Consider the following 22658-nt stretch of genomic DNA (forward strand, 5'->3'; position numbering starts at 1 on the left):
ACCAACAGAAATACGCTTTTGTTATCAAAGATCTCTCTGCATTACAGTTTGTGACGTGCCAGTTTCACACATTTTCTAACCCAAGACCAGCTTCTCGATGCACCACTCGAACACAAAAGAACGGATTTAGTCTATGCTGCCTGAACTGTACTTTCCTCGGTCAGAAGGTAATATGGTTCGTTCTGGAAAGCATCATTTTTAAGTAACAACCTTCCCCACAGGGGCCAAACATTATGTTAACCAGCCCAGGAGATACTCATGCTATTTCATACATGACGATAACAGGGCAGATACTTTCTATATTCAATTTCTAAAGCGAGCCTCCTTTGGCAAAAGAAAACGCTATTTATTTATTTATTTAGATTTTTATTTTTTTTTAAACAATGCCGTGGGTTGCTGTTTTCAAAGGCCTCTCTGTCTTCTCTGATGAAGACATCTCTCATGTAATTATGGAAGCTGCAGCTGTTTCCACTGACAAGCTCTCAAAGTCCTGGGCTCACTAACCTGTGACAGCCATAATATCCAATTGCAGGTGACAGAATATTCTAGTTCTGCTCATTTCCTTTGAGGCCCAGAAAAGCTCATGACAACAGGAGTACCATGAAAGGACCCATAATATTACCTTTATTTTCAGCTTCTTCTAAGTCCTTCTCGTTTGCCAAGAGAATTTCTTCTCTGTGATCAGGTAATAAGTCAGCAAGACGATAAATAATCTCCGCTCTCCGAAAGAGAAAAGCTTCTGAACTGCATCCTTATATGAAGTCCATGGTGTTTGACATCTGGCTCACTTCAGCTCATTTCTGCTGACACATCTTCTCACTGTCTTGACTCCCTGAATGCTTGGAGCCAGCTGATTTTTTCCAGGACCCATTTGTGTTATAAACCTGTATTTTAAGACTTGCCACGTGTTCCCAACCTTATAGAGTGAGCACATACTGTTCTCTCACCTGCTCAGGCTGCAGAGCTGCCAGGGTCCTGCCACCAGCTCGAGACCTTTCACCCTGCTGCTCTGCTGGAGGGCCTGCCAAAACAAACAAACAAACAAACAAAACACAACCACAAGACATGCAGACAAAGGTTACAGCCCATGTGGGAGGAAAGGAACGCTAACCTTTCATCTTCCAACTCCTTACTCAAAGCAGGAAAACAGGTACGGTCCTAATAGACATATCAAAGAAATTCACTGTATGCCAGAACAGGAAAATCTGTATCAGATACCAAAATGCTGCCACGGTCCCCGAGCACAGCCCTTTTCAAGGCATCACGGAGATTCAGCAAGATCATCCAGGTCATAGGGGACAAACAAGCTTGTATCAAAGCTGAGCAAAAGAATAGAAGGACGGCTAAATCTCAGGGCGTAGGAGAAAACTGAAAACAGGGAGGCATCCTTTGAAAAAGTTTAGTTAGACAACTAACGAAAAGAGAAAAGATTGCAAAACAACACGGGAATGTACAAACAGCACTGGAAGCCAAAAGCGGCCTGCGTAACTGCTTGCAGAATAGCTGCTCTCTCCACGCCTCTCCCTGTGCACACTGAAGGGTTCTTACAGAAGAAAGGTTTTCTTCGTGGCATGGATATCAAAGAACCTGTCTCAAACTGAAACGATACAGAACAAGTTTTGAAACAGAAGCAGAAGTAACAAGTCAAAAGGCTCACGCAGCATTTCACTAAGGAGTTCTCAAGTAGCTCACAGATAAGCTACATTTTCATTTTTAACTCTCTTGAAATTGTCTGTAGGACAGATGACTTGAAATGTGACTAATAGGCCCGGACTTCTATTTCAGAAGCGTCCTACAGAAATTGCCAGAGCAGGAATTCCCACGTTAAGGAAAATAACAGGAGTTAAGAAAAGAACTAGCGGACACTTGATTAAGAAGACTTAATTAAGGAGTGTTAAAACAGCTTTTTAAAGCGAGGTCATACTTTATAAAGTAGAGCGTATTTTCGTGTTCTTTGAAAAAGAGTGACACGCGAGGAGATAAGAGTTCATTTTAAAAAGTTACCTGAGTATTTAAAGTGTGTTTTGGAAGACAGAAGACAAAAGAAAGAATGGGAGTAACCACGTTCCATGGTAGAGGAAGGGTCGCAGTAAGATTTCACCTTTACTTTTGCCGTTCACCATATTTGTAATTGTCTGAGACGTGGGGTTACAAGATGAAAAGCTTTATAGCTGATACAAATTTATTGCAGTAGGACAAAGTGAAAAGCGCTGATATCGCACTTTTTCCCAGAAAGGAACTTCTCGGAAAAGGAGCTAAGTTTCCTGGTGGACACCAACTTGAACATGAAACAGCAATGTGCCTTTGCTGCAAAAGCAGCTGAGGGTATCCTGGGTGGCATTAGGCAAAGTATTGCCAGCAGGTCAAGAAAGGCGATCCTCCCCCTCTGCTCAGGAACGGTGAGGCCGCACCTGGAGTGCTGGGCCTGGGCCTCCCAGTACAAGAGAGACCTGGACACACTGCAAAGAGTCCAACGGAGGGCCACGAGGATGGTAAGGGACTGAAGCACCTTTCCTATGAGGACAGGCTGGGAGAGCTGGGACCGTTCGGCCTGGAGACGAGGAGGCTTGGAGGGGATCTCATCGATGTCTGTAAATACACGAAGGGAGGGTGGAAGGAAGACAAAGCCAGACTTTTCTAACTGGTACCCAAGGAACAAAAAAGGAGGCAACAGACACAGGCCGAAACATAGGATGTTCCCCTCCTGTGGTTTCCTGAACATCAGTAAATACTTTTTCGCTGTGAGGGTGACTGAGCACTAGCGTAGGCTGCCCAGGGAGGTCGTGGAGTCACAGTCTTTGTGAGGTTTCAAAACCTGTTTGGACGTGGTCCTGGAAAACCAGATCTGGGTGGCTCTGCTTGAGCAGGGGTGTTGGACTAGGTGACCTCTGGAGGTCCTTCTGACCTCAATCAGCCTGTGATTCCTTTGCAGCCACTATGCAACCAAATAGCAAGTACAATTCAAAGCAGATAAACGTGAAGAAATGCAGAGGCAAAAGGGGAAATCAGGCCTTGGTACTGCACATAATCCTATGAAAACATCACCTCAATGCTCATCAGCATCGAAGAGCAACTTACACGTTTAAGCTTTTGGAAAAGGCCTAGGAAAGGCAACAAGAAACATCACCAGTCTAATCAAAACTCAAAGTTAGCCTTGCTATCTCATAAACTGAGGGTTCATTTGCATCTTGGATGCTACACAGAATTTTATTTTTGCCTATCTTAAAAAGGTCACAGTAGAATAAAAACAGTTTCAGCCAAGAGAAACAGGGATCACCAAACTTTTGGAACAGTTTCTGTAGAAAAGGACTAAGAAAAAACCTTTTTCATGTGACAAAGAGACGATGAGGGAAAAGACGATGTCTCATATCATAGAAGTTGAACAGAGATCGATCACCCATGTTCTCTTTCCATACAGAAGGCGGGGGCATCAAAAGCTAGCAGGAAGCAAACTTCAACGCTCCTCCTGCCCACAAACACACACAAAATAAAGGAAGCAGTTCTCCACATAGTGCTAGCTCCAGAGTTTACGCACAATACCTAGTTAAGGCTCGTGACTGCTGTGACCCACGGGTGCTAAGTGTTTACATGGGTTCAAAGGATATGGCCGATTTTTACAAGAAACACATTAAGCGTTTTTATACTCAAAGGCATTGGCTTGTCTTAAAGTGCAAGTCACAAGTATCGCTCTATACTCGTTCCATTCTGCTAAGATCACTGATCTTTGGTCTGACTTTCTGCGGCCCTTGTTACATTGTCGCAGCAACACAGAGGCAGGAAAACATTCCTACATACGGTAACAAAAGACCGAGTCATTAAAAGAACTTACGACAAAAACCCAAACTACACACTATCTTAGTTCAGCCGTACATTCTATATGCACGCTTTCACCCTGAAATCTTCAATAATAGATGATAACCTCTAAGACTAAAAGCAATACAAATTCTACCTAGTTCTTTGAATGCAAGTCTGATGCAGCAAGTCATCAGCTGGAAGGAACCCGAGCAGAGGATTCAAGATGTTCTATTCCAACATTAAAAATTACCTTTCAAAAGCCGTTTGTCAAGCAGAGCGTAGTTTCCCATTTGTTGAACAGGCAGGCCTAGCCAAATTTCGACCCTAAACTTCCAGGAAATCTCTACAGCTCCCAATGTACATGTTACTTCCGTACTCACCTGCAGGTTTTACCTCTGAAAAAAAAGTTCCAACTTTCTTCCCTTCCACAACATCTGTGATGACATGACCCGAGATCTTTGGGTGGGTTCCACTTGCAATCACTGCAGAGGTGCCTCCTTGGAGGGCCCGCAGAGCTGCTTTCACCTGCGATGAAGGATAGAGCCAGTTCCCGAAAATGCACTTGTTATTTGAATCCCCATGCTCAACACGAATTCTTGCTCCACTTTGATCGCTTACGTTTCCCACCTGGGATTTGGTTCCAAATGTCACAGATTGTTGGTCTCCTGGGTAGGATATGTCAGTGAGCTTTGCATCATCGGATCCTGGAGGGCTGTCAAAGAGTCCTGAAATGAATACTAAAAAACTGTTAATGTTACATATCTTCTGTTCCAAAGCTCACCAGGGAAAAAGAACTAAAGCCTTTGAGGCTAAAAACCTGTATTCCACTCTACAGGATTCAAAACTTCCACTGAACCCTCCTTTTGTGGAACTGAAAGGATGAAACACTAACATGCAGGCTCAAGATGTGTAACTTCACCGGAATTGTAGCTAGTGTGAGGAAACAGAATATCCACATGCTGAATAGTATCACGTACGCTGGGAAGTACCCACACTTCAGTGAGGTTAGAGAGAAAACCGGAAAGAAGTTTCCAGCTTTTATACGGTTCAGAATCAGGGCTGACACACAAGAGTGCACAACTGAACAAAGGACAGTCCTCTTCACCTAAAATCTCAGATGATATTCCCGAATGCTGTGTTGTACACTGATAAACCGGGCAACTTAGAAATATGTATAAAGGCTAACTATTGAGTTCTGCAAAGAAAGGACACAAGACTATAGACACACACTTATTCATTTTAAATAAATATTGTACTTTTATTTAACTATGTTCTGAGTTGATCGATACTTCTGTTTACCTAACATGTAAACCCTAAACTCTACCGCCAAACTTCCCAGAAGTTCTATGCGAACAAATACGTCACAGATTAAAGCACACAAGTGAAGAGTACCTGAACTCTTCCTTTACAGCTTGGGAAGGAAAGGACACTTCTTTCCATAAAGAAGATACCACAGCAAATGAAGAAGCTGTGAGGAAATGGGAGCGGTGTTTTCGTTTGTTTTTTATTTTTATTTTTTTTAAGTTGTTTGGACTATCATTTTTGTTATTTTTTTTTCCTGAGGCAGTCATTTCAACTAGAATCAACCATGAAATCCATCTGAAACAGCTGGAAGAAACTGTGGTTATGAAAAGCCAACCTCCTTCCTTCTCGGGGCCTACAATATGGACCAAAGTCCAGAAGCCACCGAAGGAAACACGTCTGGAGATAATAAAAAGAGTACGTGATTTTGTTGATGTCCTGGTGTGAAACTGTACCTACCACCTTCCTCTTTCTAGAAAAGTACCTTCAGCATCAACAGGTGACAGACTTCACGGCAGCACAGCTCACAAGACTAGACCACTATCAGCCACACGTCTGGGAGACAGAAAAGCTAGCAAGCTCCAGGTATCTGGAAAGCAATATCCAGGACATGTAAAGTACCCATAAATCACTGAAAGACAGAATCCACTGCCAGAAGAAGCAAACGATTGTAGAATAGCGTTCGGCTTATATGCAGGGAAAGACTATGTATTTAGAATCAGGAGCGTTACTCATGACTATATACAATCCTGAGGAGCTAGCAGAAGTACCATAGCGTCCACACAGGGTGTGCCTTCCAATCCTTTTACCGGCTTGGTTGCCCTCCTCTGTACGCTTTCAGGGATCTTAACGTTCTTTTTATATTGTAGAGCCCAGAATCGCACACAATATTGAAGGAAAGGCTTCGCCAACGCTAAATACAGTGGGAGAATCACCTCTTTTGACCAGCTGGCTACGCTGTGTTTAATATATCCCAAAATGCTAGACGATAACCTGTGCTTCTGAATCCTTTAGCTATCTTCCCAGGGCCCTGAAATTTATTTTGATTGAACACAGACTTCTTGCTGCAACTTTGTTGGTACCCACGTGAAAGAGCAGGAGTAGGGAATAATCTGAAGTTTGAACTAAGCTCGTAAGCTCGCTAGCAATGTCCCTGATCCAAGCCCCAGGCTGGTAGAAAAGCTCTCGGTAAAGATGGTCTGGTCTGCAGATGGGAGCCTCTGTTCCCTTCAGAAGGCAGTCACCTGTGACTATAACCTGGCACTATTTCTTCACAACGCTGGCCTTGATCTCTCGATCACTCTGCAATTCCACGAAAGGAATTGCCTCCCAAGTCGTTCTTGACTGACCACAACTAGCGTTCCGGAAAGCCCTGCAAGCACTTGTTCATTATTTCTAGGATAATTCTTAAAGCTGAAGCGGGACAAAGTTTTGTCCACAAAGGCCTTCGGGGAGACTTCTGAAAGGAAAACCAGGCCAAACCAAAAAACTAGGAACAGCAAGCGGCGTGTACGTCGGTTTTGCTAACAGAGTAACACTAACGTACTAGAAATTTCCACGTTCTTTGCCCTCTACCTTGAAAGTGTCACCCAATTCTGTCAGTGTTCACCATCAGCTTCTTTTTTTTTTTTTAAATTTTCGCATGGACATCTGAGAAAAACATTTCGAGTCCCCGTCATCGAGGGAGAAGAGGAGAGGAAAAAAAAGGAAAAAGAGAGGGGGGTGGGGAAGAAGCACAGCCATTCCTTTCCTCAGTAATGTGAGCAAAAAGCTCAGGCGCTCGGCAACAACAGAGTCATAGAATATCCTGAGTTGGAAGGGACCACCGAGGATCACCGAGTCAAACAACGCGCTTTGAAAGACAAAACGCAGAAGAACCTGCACGTTATTTAATCTCAGCGATGGAGTCACGTGTATTTGTACCCGCTCATTTCTTCACCTGCCAGTTTATTGTGCTACAGATGTTACAGAACACGCAAACTACAAGGTTACTACTACTTTTCGTAACCGATGCGATCTTTGGTAGGACTAGCTGTGTAAGAGAGCCACCAAAATCCCCTTCACGCCTGGATTTCACCCGGAGGTCGCTGCGACTTACCCGGACAGCTGGGACAGACGGGCTGCTCTTTCTCCTGGGAAACCTGCGACTGCAGCACGCCAGCTGCAGCTTTCCTCCCTTCAGCTGCTGCGCCACCTTCGCTCGGCGACAAACCCCGCGGGGGTCCCAGCGGCGGGGAGCTGCTTCTGCCCTGGTGAGCCGCAGGGAAAGGAGAGAGCCGGCCGTCAGCACGCGGGGGGAGGAAAACCTCCGAGGCGCAGCCCGACGATCGAGCGCAGCGAGGACCCGCGCCCGGCCGCCGCAGCCCCCACCCCTCCCGGCCCGACGCTCCGGGGAAGCGCCCCCGAAGGCTCTCGCTCGCCTCACCGCCTGCAGCCGCGCTCGCAGCCAGCGGCAACCTGCACCTCCCGGCGCGCACGGCCCGGCCCCGGCCCCGGCTCGGGGAAAGACCGGCCGCGCACCACAGAACTACAGCTCCCAGCATGCCGCGGGACGGAGCAGTCCATCCGACGCAGAGGGGAGTCGGCCAAGCGCACACAACCCCCGCCCCCGCCGCACTCTCTGAGCCCGCCCGCCCGCCCGCCCCCCCCCCCCCGCGCCGCTTCGCCCCCCTCTCCCCCAGCCCTCCGAAGCCCCGCGCAGTGCAGACGCCGCCGCACGCCCGGTCCGCTCCGCTCCGGCGCGGCGCCGCCCCCGCCCCGCACAAGGGCCGTTTCCGCAGAAGCTGCCGACCGCGTGGCGCCCCAACCGCCCGCCGCCTCGTCCCCTCCCGGCCCGGCCCGGCCCGGGGCGGCACCGACCACCAACCTCGTTGCGGCACCGCGCCTCGGTGGCCCGGCCCGAGCTGAGCCCAGCGCGGCCCGGCCCGACAGCTTCCGCCCATAGTGCCGGCAAGCCCTGCACGGCACCTCCGCCCTGCGTTCCTCCGAGCCAATCACGGAGCGCTTCCGCCCTGAGTTAAGGCTAGCCGTGACGCCACTTCCGCCCTCACGGTCCAGCCAATCACGGCGCCGCTTCCCTGTGGGAAGGCGACCCTCAGGCTGCTCCTGTGCTGCTTTTTATTTATTTATTTATTTATTTATTTTAAAGAAGGCGCGGGTGTTCTTGGTCCTCCCTCGTCAAGTATATCTGCGAGAAACATCTCAAATAATTTTCTTGACAAACGATCTTCTCTGAGGCTATTTTATTCGCAGTTGCAGTGGCGGGCGTCCTGCTGATCAGGAGCGCATTGCAGTAAGCACAGCATCAACTTTTATTCCCTATTCCCCGACGCCTGATCCCCTCCCCTGTGTCCTCACTGGCCGAGTACTGCAGGTTCACAAGCTGCTCGACGCTCCTCTATACCATGTATGTACAATTTTACTTCTTTTTCAACCCTTTAATTGCTCCCTTCTTACTTCCTTTTTTTTTTCCCCTTTCTTATGTTTCAGGAACCTGTGATCTTTGTTTTACTGTTCCCATGCTGCTCAACCTGTTTTTCCTCAAGCTTCTGCCTTATTTCGGAACAGTGAGGCCGCCTACTGTCCGCTTACCCACGTAGCGTTTCTCCTCATTATGACTGCACAACTACCTCGGAATACAGAAAATTAGTTCTCTACTGCAAAAACACAACTTAGTTTCTCACAGTTCCCTCCTCTTCTTTCCTTACTCCTACTGTTGTTTTTGCACCTCTTCACGTACCGCGCTCTTGAGTTTCTCCAACGTTAAGGCGCAATAGTCTTCTTCGGATGTCACGGGGGATGGTAGGCGTACAATGCCATTATTTTTACAATACCAACAAATAGTTGTTTGAGCCAATTCTGTTCAGGTAACCACGAAGTTAGTTTCTCCCAAATGTTTCTAAATGCCCAGGAACTGTCATCTTGAGCTACTCTATGTAGGATCTTTCCCCCCCACGCCCCCCCAGTATACTTTTTTTTCCCCCCAAATATCAGTCAAATTCGTCCCGTTTGATCTACATATATACAGCAACTAGCATTAATTACAGTGCACGCTCCTCCTTATGAGGTTATTAATGAATCGAATACTATTCGATTCTACAGTCCTATTTTTGCAAACTTATCAAACTTATTTTCTAGTTCTTCAGTTATAGCGGAGATATTTACAATCGCTTTTTCTAATTCACCCACCCCTAACCAAGGTAAAAACCACCTTGCAAAGCTGTGAAATACTAGAGAATTTTACTAGAGAATTGTCTGGAGTCCGCTTAATCCTGCGTGTGGTCTCAAGGGGCCTTTGGCTTTGTGGGTCTTCAATAATAGTTACGTTTGGAATTATTGCCTCCAGGGTGCAAGCTCCCTTCCATCCCAGGGGCAACACCTTCCTGGCTTTATTGCCACGTAGCCAGTACCACCTCTCGCCATTTGGGACAGGCCATCCAGTTGCAGGATTCTCACGTTGCATCTGGCGTGCGCTATGTATATTGGCGTTCCTGTGGCTACCATATTTGGTGCAGCGTGGGTTATTCCCTGCGTGGATAGTTCCACACCCAGGGTCAGTACTATCGCCCCCTGAGTTTCTATCAATGTTGTTTAAAAGGCACCTTCGATAACGCGGTATATTGTAGCCAGGATTACGCGCAGGGAGTGTGAGAAACACTCCGTAGCCAGTAGCTTAGGCTCAGGCGAGGGTCTCAGTGAAGTAGTAATTTATTCGCGATCGCAATGGCACGCGTCCCACAAGCAGGAGCGCACCTACTAGTCACACAGTACGGTTTATGTACTTTCTTTCTTGACGACCGGGACCCTCCCCTGTTTCCCCATTGACTGGGTATTCCGGGTTCACAACCTATCCGACGCTTCACAGACACTACGTGGCCTTCAGTTGCCGGCCTGTTCAATTTCAAATGTCTTTTGACTTTTTTACTGTTTGAAGTGGTAATGTTTCTTCACTGATCTGACTTGACACCGTGATTTTCACCTAGCTGCTCTGAGGAGTCCGGTTGTCTGCATTTTACAAGGTTGTCCGTTAAGCTTTCTTATCACTGCGAGCCTATCTCAACACCGCATTCCTTCCCTCTAAACAACGTAACTCTGCAAAAACAACATTTTTATTCCCACAATTCCCCCCTTTTCTTCTTTATAAATTGTTGATTTTTGCAAAATTTTTCTCTGCGGTGTAATTTGGTAGATCTCTTCCTCTTCTTCACCTTCTTTGCTTTCCATCCCCTCTAATATCATCACCTTACGGGAGTAAGGTGGTGGCTCCACGGTCATTTCTTTCGATAGTGCAGTTTCAGTGAACCGCTGTACTAGTCCTCTTACACAGGGGATAATGCAACAACCAAGGGTCGTCAAAACTCCTGCTACTACGATCAAGGATGCAGATACGGACGCTAGGACCCCTTTCCATTTACCAAACCAAGATTCTGAACATCCTGTGATGGAAGTGCCTGTTCCTAATCATTCTGCCAATTCACTGGCAAGGGTGGTAAGCCCTTGCAACGCTCTAGTTACTGTGCCATCTGGGGCAGTATTGTTGGGTATAAAAGTGCAACAATGGTTGCTCAGTATCACACACACACACACACACACACACCTCCTTTCTCCGCGATCAACATATCTAATCTATTCTGTTTTCCCAAGCCATTTTGCTGGTGGCATCTAGTTGTTCAGCGATTTCTCTTATCGCATCCCTTGTATGATTTATGAATATCTGCTGACTATAATAAATACTCTTATTGATTGTTACCCACCAGAACAGCGACTCAAACCCTGCAGCAATTTGATTCCTGGCTTTCTGTTCATCGGGAACTCCTCTAGGCACCCCAAGAGAATCTATGTACCCTCTATCATCAAATGATATTCCTAAGCCTCTTTTACTTCTTCTGGGTATTTGTGATGTTTCTCTTTCAAATGCCAGGGTGAAGGGTATAGCTAATTGAACAAGTGCAAAAATGCCTCCCGAATTAGATGGTAGGGTGGACCATAAGATCTTCCCTCCGCAGTACCACCACAGATCTGCCCTGGGGATCTCAAGTCTTGAGCAGTTTCCCATCAGGTCCTTGGTAGCATTCAAGGTCCTCGTGCACAAGGCAAATTCTCCCAGATGCCGGGTAGCGCTCACACCCTGCCCTGAGAGGCAAGCTGCATGGTCACCTTTAGCTGTAGAGAATGCAGGGGGAACCCTGATATTGCTATCACGCAAGGAAGGGAACAGCAAAGAGAGAGACTTACAGGCCTCATTTCCCCAGGCAGTCTTTTCTTGGTACAATGCAATCATACATCGCATCCCCTGGGAATCCCTGGTCCACCCCAATGGGAAGGGCACTATCCGGGCAGTCGGTCGTCCCGAGGCACAAGCATAGCAAGTGCTACGGTTGAGACTCTGGACAGCATATTTGACCCATTCTATCCAGGCATTCACATCCCCATACCCTGTTTCAATCTCAAATGTTTGAACTGCCACATTTCAAAGAGAGCCTCCTGTTTTCTCTCCTGTTTTCTCCTTGAGTTTCTCCCTTTCTCTGATGGCAATAGAGGATCGTTTCCGTACAGCTGTTCTCAATCTGGCTGTTGGGTCTCTCCCAGTTACTTGTTCTCTCTGCTCAGTTGTCATTGGGCATTTAAATCTCCACAAGCTAACACCTCACAAGCATCAAACATGACAGATTGTGGTACATAACCCTCTGTCACATTCACCCCTATTTTGACGGGGTATCCCATCTTACTATTATCTGGTCATGCCTTTTCCAAGTTGCCAATTGACCAAGCCCTTCTCTGAGGCCTACAGTCACTAGAAACAAAATTAATAGTTGATTTTTCCCGGTCATTATTTTTAACCCTTAGGTTTCCAAATAATTACCAATACAAAGAGTAAGATATATGTACCCTACTACTAGAACAAAAACCCCTTGGGAGCACTTTGATTCGCTATAGGCCAGTCCTTTCTCATATGATTTCTGTGTTGTGCATTATTATTATTCCAGCCAGGATCAGCAAGGATCCTACTAGTTGTTACCTCACAAAGAAGGATGTACCTATCTCTACTTGGAAACGCATCAGTCCGTAGACTCTGACCCACCTAAAGACCCCTGCAACTGACTGAAGCAAAAACAAAGCACTTACCCCAAACTGCAGCCCAGGCAGAATGAGCTCTCTGATGGGATGCCTGTGACTCAGTTACCATTAGGCCCTGCCTGGAACCCAAAGCCAATCACCTGGGAAAGGGGAGGGGCAAAGCACAAGAAAGTAGAAAGCAGAAAGAGAGCAGGAGAAGCAGCAGCTGTTTTTCTTTTCCTTTATTTTTTTCTAGCTTATCTGAACAGCATGCAGAGTGCAGACCGGAGAACTGGCGTCTCTCTAGAAGCAACAATACCAATGCTTTTGCTTCAGCTTTGAATATTGAAATGACAATATGAGAAAGCAAGTTACTGAAGCTAACTGGAATTAGCTCAACTTTTCTTCTGCACAGGAAGAAAAATTTAGCAGCATAACATATTACACCCCAAAACCAAAATCAATGTAGTAACATCGCTCGCAGGAAAAAATGTAGTAAATGATGTAGTAACATCACTCGCGGCCCCGGGGCGCCTGCAGTACCCACTTTTGGCCACCGGGCGGCGGCAGAGGGCGCCAGGGGGCGCCACCGCGCATGCGCGGCCCCGGGGCGCCTGCAGTACCCACTTTTGGCCACCGGGCGGCGGCAGAGGGCGCCAGGGGGCGCCACCGCGCATGCGCGGCCCCGGGGCGCCTGCAGTACCCACTTTTGGCCACCGGGCGGCGGCAGAGGGCGCCAGGGGGCGCCACCGCGCATGCGCGGCCCCGGGGCGCCTGCAGTACCCACTTTTGGCCACCGGGCGGCGGCAGAGGGCGCCAGGGGGCGCCACCGCGCATGCGCGGCCCCGGGGCGCCTGCAGTACCCACTTTTGGCCACCGGGCGGCGGCAGAGGGCGCCAGGGGGCGCCACCGCGCATGCGCGGCCCCGGGGCGCCTGCAGTACCCACTTTTGGCCACCAGGCGGCGGCAGAGGGCGCCAGGGGGCGCCACCGCGCATGCGCGGCCCCGGGGCGCCTGCAGTACCCACTTTTGGCCACCGGGCGGCGGCAGAGGGCGCCAGGGGGCGCCACCGCGCATGCGCGGCCCCGGGGCGCCTGCAGTACCCACTTTTGGCCAGCAGGCGGCGGCAGAGGGCGCCAGGGGGCGCCACCGCGCATGCGCGGCCCCGGGGCGCCTGCAGTACCCACTTTTGGCCACCGGGCGGCGGCAGAGGGCGCCAGGGGGCGCCACCGCGCATGCGCGGCCCCGGGGCGCCTGCAGTACCCACTTTTGGCCACCGGGCGGCGGCAGAGGGCGCCAGGGGGCGCCACCGCGCATGCGCGGCCCCGGGGCGCCTGCAGTACCCACTTTTGGCCACCGGGCGGCGGCAGAGGGCGCCAGGGGGCGCCACCGCGCATGCGCGGCCCCGCGGCGCCTGCAGTACCCACTTTTGGCCACCGGGCGGCGGCAGAGGGCGCCAGGGGGCGCCACCGCGCATGCGCGGCCCCGGGGCGCCTGCAGTACCCACTTTTGGCCACCGGGCGGCGGCAGAGGGCGCCAGGGGGCGCCACCGCGCATGCGCGGCCCCGGGGCGCCTGCAGTACCCACTTTTGGCCACCGGGCGGCGGCAGAGGGCGCCAGGGGGCGCCACCGCGCATGCGCGGCCCCGGGGCGCCTGCAGTACCCACTTTTGGCCACCGGGCGGCGGCAGAGGGCGCCAGGGGGCGCCACCGCGCATGCGCGGCCCCGGGGCGCCTGCAGTACCCACTTTTGGCCACCGGGCGGCGGCAGAGGGCGCCAGGGGGCGCCACCGCGCATGCGCGGCCCCGGGGCGCCTGCAGTACCCACTTTTGGCCACCGGGCGGCGGCAGAGGGCGCCAGGGGGCGCCACCGCGCATGCGCGGCCCCGGGGCGCCTGCAGTACCCACTTTTGGCCACCGGGCGGCGGCAGAGGGCGCCAGGGGGCGCCACCGCGCATGCGCGGCCCCGGGGCGCCTGCAGTACCCACTTTTGGCCACCGGGCGGCGGCAGAGGGCGCCAGGGGGCGCCACCGCGCATGCGCGGCCCCGGGGCGCCTGCAGTACCCACTTTTGGCCACCGGGCGGCGGCAGAGGGCGCCAGGGGGCGCCACCGCGCATGCGCGGCCCCGGGGCGCCTGCAGTACCCACTTTTGGCCACCGGGCGGCGGCAGAGGGCGCCAGGGGGCGCCACCGCGCATGCGCGGCCCCGGGGCGCCTGCAGTACCCACTTTTGGCCACCAGGCGGCGGCAGAGGGCGCCAGGGGGCGCCACCGCGCATGCGCGGCCCCGGGGCGCCTGCAGTACCCACTTTTGGCCACCGGGCGGCGGCAGAGGGCGCCAGGGGGCGCCACCGCGCATGCGCGGCACCGGGGCGCCTGCAGTACCCACTTTTGGCCAGCAGGCGGCGGCAGAGGGCGCCAGGGGGCGCCACCGCGCATGCGCGGCCCCGGGGCGCCTGCAGTACCCACTTTTGGCCACCGGGCGGCGGCAGAGGGCGCCAGGGGGCGCCACCGCGCATGCGCGGCCCCGGGGCGCCTGCAGTACCCACTTTTGGCCACCAGGCGGCGGCAGAGGGCGCCAGGGGGCGCCACCGCGCATGCGCGGCCCCGGGGCGCCTGCAGTACCCACTTTTGGCCACCGGGCGGCGGCAGAGGGCGCCAGGGGGCGCCACTGCGCATGCGCGGCCCCGGGGCGCCTGCAGTACCCACTTTTGGCCACCGGGCGGCGGCAGAGGGCGCCAGGGGGCGCCACCGCGCATGCGCGGCCCCGGGGCGCCTGCAGTACCCACTTTTGGCCACCGGGCGGCGGCAGAGGGCGCCAGGGGGCGCCACCGCGCATGCGCGGCCCCGCGGCGCCTGCAGTACCCACTTTTGGCCACCGGGCGGCGGCAGAGGGCGCCAGGGGGCGCCACCGCGCATGCGCGGCCCCGCGGCGCCTGCAGTACCCACTTTTGGCCACCGGGCGGCGGCAGAGGGCGCCAGGGGGCGCCACCGCGCATGCGCGGCCCCGGGGCGCCTGCAGTACCCACTTTTGGCCACCGGGCGGCGGCAGAGGGCGCCAGGGGGCGCCACCGCGCATGCGCGGCCCCGGGGCGCCTGCAGTACCCACTTTTGGCCACCGGGCGGCGGCAGAGGGCGCCAGGGGGCGCCACCGCGCATGCGCGGCCCCGGGGCGCCTGCAGTACCCACTTTTGGCCACCGGGCGGCGGCAGAGGGCGCCAGGGGGCGCCACCGCGCATGCGCGGCCCCGGGGCGCCTGCAGTACCCACTTTTGGCCACCGGGCGGCGGCAGAGGGCGCCAGGGGGCGCCACCGCGCATGCGCGGCCCCGGGGCGCCTGCAGTACCCACTTTTGGCCACCGGGCGGCGGCAGAGGGCGCCAGGGGGCGCCACCGCGCATGCGCGGCCCCGGGGCGCCTGCAGTACCCACTTTTGGCCACCGGGCGGCGGCAGAGGGCGCCAGGGGGCGCCACCGCGCATGCGCGGCCCCGGGGCGCCTGCAGTACCCACTTTTGGCCACCGGGCGGCGGCAGAGGGCGCCAGGGGGCGCCACCGCGCATGCGCGGCCCCGGGGCGCCTGCAGTACCCACTTTTGGCCACCGGGCGGCGGCAGAGGGCGCCAGGGGGCGCCACCGCGCATGCGCGGCCCCGGGGCGCCTGCAGTACCCACTTTTGGCCACCGGGCGGCGGCAGAGGGCGCCAGGGGGCGCCACCGCGCATGCGCGGCCCCGGGGCGCCTGCAGTACCCACTTTTGGCCACCGGGCGGCGGCAGAGGGCGCCAGGGGGCGCCACCGCGCATGCGCGGCCCCGGGGCGCCTGCAGTACCCACTTTTGGCCACCGGGCGGCGGCAGAGGGCGCCAGGGGGCGCCACCGCGCATGCGCGGCCCCGGGGCGCCTGCAGTACCCACTTTTGGCCACCGGGCGGCGGCAGAGGGCGCCAGGGGGGCGCCACCGCGCATGCGCGGCCCCGGGGCGCCTGCTGTACCCACTTTTGGCCACCGGGCGGCGGCAGAGGGCGCCAGGGGGCGCCACCGCGCATGCGCGGCCCCGGGGCGCCTGCTGTACCCACTTTTGGCCACCAGGCGGCGGCAGAGGGCGCCAGGGGGCGCCACCGCGCATGCGCGGCCCCGGGGCGCCTGCAGTACCCACTTTTGGCCACCAGGCAGTGGCAGAGGGCGCCAGGGGGCGCCACCGCGCATGCGCGGCCCCGGGGCGCCTGCAGTACCCACTTTTGGCCACCAGGCGGCGGCAGAGGGCGCCAGGGGGCGCCACCGCGCATGCGCGGCCCCGGGGCGCCTGCAGTACCCACTTTTGGCCACCGGGCGGCGGCAGAGGGCGCCAGGGGGCGCCACCGCGCATGCGCGGCCCCGCGGCGCCTGCAGTACCCACTTTTGGCCACCGGGCGGCGGCAGAGGGCGCCAGGGGGCGCCACCGCGCATGCGCGGCCCCGGGGCGCCTGCAGTACCCACTTTTGGCCACCAGGCGGCGGCAGAGGGCGCCAGGGGGCGCCACCGCGCATGCGCGGCCCCGGGGCGCCTGCAGTACCCACTTTTGGCCACCGGGCGGCGGCAGAGGGCGCCAGGGGGCGCCACCGCGCATGCGCGGCCCCGGGGCGCCTGCAGTACCCACTTTTGGCCACCGGGCGGCGGCAGAGGGCGCCAGGGGGCGCCACCGCGCATGCGCGGCCCCGGGGCGCCTGCAGTACCCACTTTTGGCCACCGGGCGGCGGCAGAGGGCGCCAGGGGCGCCACCGCGCATGCGCGGCCCCGGGGCGCCTGCAGTACCCACTTTTGGCCACCGGGCGGCGGCAGAGGGCGCCAGGGGGCGCCACCCGCGCATGCGCGGCCCCGGGGCGCCTGCAGTACCCACTTTTGGCCACCGGGCGGCGGCAGAGGGCGCCAGGGGGCGCCACCGCGCATGCGCGGCCCCGGGGCGCCTGCAGTACCCACTTTTGGCCACCGGGCGGCGGCAGAGGGCGCCAGGGGGCGCCACCGCGCATGCGCGGCCCCGGGGCGCCTGCAGTACCCACTTTTGGCCACCGGGCGGCGGCAGAGGGCGCCAGGGGGCGCCACCGCGCATGCGCGGCCCCCGCGGCGCCTGCAGTACCCACTTTTGGCCACCGGGCGGCGGCAGAGGGCGCCTGGGGGCGCCACCGCGCATGCGCGGCCCCGGGGCGCCTGCAGTACCCACTTTTGGCCACCGGGCGGCGGCAGAGGGCGCCTGGGGGCGCCACCGCGCATGGCGCGGCCCCGGGGCGCCTGCAGTACCCACTTTTGGCCACCAGGGGGCGGCAGAGGGGGCCAGGGGGCGCCACCGCGCATGCGCGGCCCCGGGCGCCTGCAGTACCCACTTTTGGCCACCAGGCGGCGGCAGAGGGCGCCATAAGGCGCCACCGCGCATGCGCGGCCCCGGGGCGCCTGCAGTAACCCACTTTTGGCCACCAGGGGGCGGCAGAGGGCGCCAGGGGGCGCCACCGCGCATGCGCGGCCCCGGGGCGCCTGCAGTACCCACTTTTGGCCACCGGGCGGCGGCAGAGGGCGCCAGGGGGCGCCACCGCGCATGCGCGGCCCCGGGGCGCCTGCAGTACCCACTTTTGGCCACCAGGGGGCGGCAGAGGGCGCCAGGGGGCGCCACCGCGCATGCGCGGCCCCGGGGCGCCTGCAGTACCCACTTTTGGCCACCGGGCGGCGGCAGAGGGCGCCAGGGGTCGCCACCGCGCATGCGCGGCCCCAGGGCGCCTGCAGTACCCACTTTTGGCCACCAGGCGGCGGCAGAGGGCGCCAGGGGGCGCCACCGCGCATGCGCGGCCCCGGGGCGCCTGCAGTACCCACTTTTTGCCACCAGGCGGCGGCAGAGGGCGCCGGGGGCGCCACCGCGCATGCGCGGCCCCGCGGCGCCTGCAGTACCCACTTTTGGCCACCGGGCGGCGGCAGAGGGCGCCAGGGGGCGCCACCGCGCATGCGCGGCCCCGGGGCGCCTGCAGTACCCACTTTTGGCCACCGGGCGGCGGCAGAGGGCGCCAGGGGGCGCCACCGCGCATGCGCGGCCCCGCGGCGCCTGCAGTACCCACTTTTGGCCACCAGGCGGCGGCAGAGGGCGCCAGGGGGCGCCACCGCGCATGCGCGGCCCCGCGGCGCCTGCAGTACCCACTTTTGGCCACCGGGCGGCGGCAGAGGGCGCCAGGGGGCGCCACCGCGCATGCGCGGCCCCGGGGCGCCTGCAGTACCCACTTTTGGCCACCGGGCGGCGGCAGAGGGCGCCAGGGGGCGCCACCGCGCATGCGCGGCCCCGGGGCGCCTGCAGTACCCACTTTTGGCCACCGGGCGGCGGCAGAGGGCGCCAGGGGGCGCCACCGCGCATGCGCGGCCCCGCGGCGCCTGCAGTACCCACTTTTGGCCACCAGGCGGCGGCAGAGGGCGCCAGGGGGCGCCACCGCGCATGCGCGGCCCCGCGGCGCCTGCAGTACCCACTTTTGGCCACCAGGGGGCGGCAGAGGGCGCCAGGGGGCGCCACCGCGCATGCGCGGCCCCGGGGCGCCTGCAGTACCCACTTTTGGCCACCAGGGGGCCGCAGAGGGCGCCAGGGGGCGCCACCGCGCATGCGCGGCCCCGCGGCGCCTGCAGTACCCACTTTTGGCCACCGGGCGGCGGCAGAGGGCGCCAGGGGGCGCCACCGCGCATGCGCGGCCCCCGGGGCGCCCAGTACCCACTTTTGGCCACCAGGCGGGTTCAGAGGGCGCCAGGGGGCGCCACCGCGCATGCGCGGCCCCGCGGCGCCTGCAGTACCCACGTTTGGCCACCAGGCGGCGGCAGAGGGCGCCAGGGGGCGCCACCGCGCATGCGCGGCCCCGCGGCGCCTGCAGTACCCACGTTTGGCCACCAGGCGGCGGCAGAGGGCGCCAGGGGGCGCCACCGCGCATGCGCGGCCCCGGGGCGCCTGCAGTACCCACGTGTGGCCACCAGGCGGCGGCAGAGGGCGCCAGGGGGCGCCACCGCGCATGCGCGGCCCCGGGGCGCCTGCAGTACCCACGTGTGGCCACCAGGCGGCGGCAGAGGGCGCCAGGGGGCGCCACCGCGCATGCGCGGCCCCGGGGCGCCTGCAGTACCCACGTGTGGCCACCAGGCGGCGGCAGAGGGCGCCAGGGGGCGCCACCGCGCATGCGCGGCCCCGGGGCGCCTGCAGTACCCACTTTTGGCCACCAGGCGGCGGCAGAGGGCGCCAGGGGGCGCCACCGCGCATGCGCGGCCCCGGGGCGCCTGCAGTACCCACTTTTGGCCACCAGGCGGCGGCAGAGGGCGCCAGGGGGCGCCACCGCGCATGCGCGGCCCCGGGGCGCCTGCAGTACCCACGTTTGGCCACCAGGCGGCGGCAGAGGGCGCCAGGGGGCGCCACCGCGCATGCGCGGCCCCGGGGCGCCTGCAGTACCCACGTTTGGCCACCAGGCGGCGGCAGAGGGCGCCAGGGGGCGCCACCGCGCATGCGCGGCCCCGGGGCGCCTGCAGTACCCACGTTTGGCCACCAGGCGGCGGCAGAGGGCGCCAGGGGGCGCCACCGCGCATGCGCGGCCCCGGGGCGCCTGCAGTACCCACGTTTGGCCACCAGGCGGCGGCAGAGGGCGCCAGGGGGCGCCACCGCGCATGCGCGGCCCCGGGGCGCCTGCAGTACCCACGTTTGGCCACCAGGCGGCGGCAGAGGGCGCCAGGGGGCGCCACCGCGCATGCGCGGCCCCGCGGCGCCTGCAGTACCCTCTTTTGGCCACCAGGCGGCGGCAGAGGGCGCCAGGGGGCGCCACCGCGCATGCGCGGCCCCGCGGCGCCTGCAGTACCCTCTTTTGGCCACCAGGCGGCGGCAGAGGGCGCCAGGGGGCGCCACCGCGCATGCGCGGCCCCGGGGCGCCTGCAGTACCCACGTTTGGCCACCAGGCGGCGGCAGAGGGCGCCAGGGGGCGCCACCGCGCATGCGCGGCCCCGGGGCGCCTGCAGTACCCACGTTTGGCCACCAGGCGGCGGCAGAGGGCGCCAGGGGGCGCCACCGCGCATGCGCGGCCCCGGGGCGCCTGCAGTACCCACGTTTGGCCACCAGGCGGCGGCAGAGGGCGCCAGGGGGCGCCACCGCGCATGCGCGGCCCCGGGGCGCCTGCAGTACCCACGTTTGGCCACCAGGCGGCGGCAGAGGGCGCCAGGGGGCGCCACCGCGCATGCGCGGCCCCGCGGCGCCTGCAGTACCCTCTTTTGGCCACCAGGCGGCGGCAGAGGGCGCCAGGGGGCGCCACCGCGCATGCGCGGCCCCGGGGCGCCTGCAGTACCCACGTTTGGCCACCAGGCGGCGGCAGAGGGCGCCAGGGGGCGCCACCGCGCATGCGCGGCCCCGCGGCGCCTGCAGTACCCACTTTTGGCCACCAGGCGGCGGCAGAGGGCGCCAGGGGGCGCCATCGCGCATGCGCGGCCCCGGGGCGCCTGCAGTACCCACGTTTGGCCACCAGGCGGCGGCAGAGGGCGCCAGGGGGCGCCACCGCGCATGCGCGGCCCCGGGGCGCCTGCAGTACCCACGTTTGGCCACCAGGCGGCGGCAGAGGGCGCCAGGGGGCGCCACCGCGCATGCGCGGCCCCGGGGCGCCTGCAGTACCCACGTTTGGCCACCAGGCGGCGGCAGAGGGCGCCAGGGGGCGCCACCGCGCATGCGCGGCCCCGGGGCGCCTGCAGTATCCACTTTTGGCCACCAGGCGGCGGCAGAGGGCGCCAGGGGGCGCCACCGCGCATGCGCGGCCCCGCGGCGCCTGCAGTACCCACGTTTGGCCACCAGGCGGCGGCAGAGGGCGCCAGGGGGCGCCACCGCGCATACGCGGCCCCGGGGCGCCTGCAGTACCCACGTTTGGCCACCAGGCGGCGGCAGAGGGCGCCAGGGGGCGCCACCGCGCATGCGCGGCCCCGGGGCGCCTGCAGTACCCACGTTTGGCCACCAGGCGGCGGCAGAGGGCGCCAGGGGGCGCCACCGCTCATGCGCGGCCCCGCGGCGCCTGCAGTACCCACGTTTGGCCACCAGGCGGCGGCAGAGGGCGCCAGGGGGCGCCACCGCGCATGCGCGGCCCCGCGGCGCCTGCAGTACCCACGTTTGGCCACCAGGCGGCGGCAGAGGGCGCCAGGGGGCGCCACCGCGCATGCGCGGCCCCGCGGCGCCTGCAGTACCCACTTTTGGCCACCAGGCGGCGGCAGAGGGCGCCAGGGGGCGCCACCGCGCATGCGCGGCCCCGCGGCGCCTGCAGTACCCACGTTTGGCCACCAGGCGGCGGCAGAGGGCGCCAGGGGGCGCCACCGCGCATGCGCGGCCCCGCGGCGCCTGCAGTACCCACGTTTGGCCACCAGGCGGCGGCAGAGGGCGCCAGGGGGCGCCACCGCGCATGCGCGGCCCCGCGGCGCCTGCAGTACCCACTTTTGGCCACCAGGCGGCGGCAGAGGGCGCCAGGGGGCGCCACCGCGCATGCGCGGCCCCGCGGCGCCTGCAGTACCCACGTTTGGCCACCAGGCGGCGGCAGAGGGCGCCAGGGGGCGCCACCGCGCATGCGCGGCCCCGGGGCGCCTGCAGTACCCACGTTTGGCCACCAGGCGGCGGCAGAGGGCGCCAGGGGGCGCCACCGCGCATGCGCGGCCCCGCGGCGCCTGCAGTACCCACGTTTGGCCACCAGGCGGCGGCAGAGGGCGCCAGGGGGCGCCACCGCGCATGCGCGGCCCCGGGGCGCCTGCAGTACCCACGTTTGGCCACCAGGCGGCGGCAGAGGGCGCCAGGGGGCGCCACCGCGCATGCGCGGCCCCGCGGCGCCTGCAGTACCCACGTTTGGCCACCAGGCGGCGGCAGAGGGCGCCAGGGGGCGCCACCGCGCATGCGCGGCCCCGCGGCGCCTGCAGTACCCACTTTTGGCCACCAGGCGGCGGCAGAGGGCGCCAGGGGGCGCCACCGCGCATGCGCGGCCCCGCGGCGCCTGCAGTACCCACGTTTGGCCACCAGGCGGCGGCAGAGGGCGCCAGGGGGCGCCACCGCGCATGCGCGGCCCCGCGGCGCCTGCAGTACCCACGTTTGGCCACCAGACGGCGGCAGAGGGCGCCACAGCGTATGCGCGGCCCCGGGGCGCCTGCAGTACCCACTTTTGGCCACCTGGCGGCGCAGAGGGCGCCACAGCGTATGCGCGGCCCCGCGGCGCCTGCAGTACCCACTTTTCGCCACCTGGCGGCGGTAGAGTGCGCCACAGCATATCGGTGTCCCGAGGCGCCTGCAGTACCCACTTTTGGCCACCAGGTGGCACAGAAGGCCCCAGGGGGCGCCACAGCGTATGCGCTGACCCAAGGCGCCTGCAGTACCGGATTTTCACCAGCAGGTGGCGGAAGGGGGCATTCAAAGGCGCCACCGCGCATGCGTGGCCCCTCGCCGCCTGCAGTACCCGCTTCTCGCCGGCAGGATGCGTCCTGAGGGCAGCAGGGACATCTTCCCAGAGAAAGCACAAAGGAAAACAGC

The 22658-nt window shown here is 60.9% G+C and overlaps 2 protein-coding genes across 2 annotated transcripts in view; both read right to left on the reverse strand.

Annotated features, from left to right (window-relative positions):
- LOC308198697 (uncharacterized protein) overlaps window positions 1-22658 on the reverse strand; it is a 53935-nt gene that overhangs the window by 21780 nt on the left and 9497 nt on the right. The gene's annotated exons all lie outside the window — the stretch shown is intronic.
- LOC308198771 (uncharacterized protein) lies at window positions 346-22628 on the reverse strand (the record flags this gene model as incomplete). The annotated part of the gene is made up of 7 exons (XM_080601763.1): window positions 346-1021; window positions 4176-4320; window positions 4414-4520; window positions 7196-7346; window positions 7964-8108; window positions 22361-22495; window positions 22585-22628. 7 exons carry the CDS (start codon window positions 22626-22628, stop codon window positions 918-920), a joined length of 831 nt encoding a protein of 276 aa, XP_080457889.1. The 3' UTR covers window positions 346-917.

Source organism: Anser brachyrhynchus (genome assembly GCF_964034855.1).
Source record: "Anser brachyrhynchus genome assembly, chromosome: 8".
NCBI lineage: Eukaryota > Metazoa > Chordata > Aves > Anseriformes > Anatidae > Anser > Anser brachyrhynchus.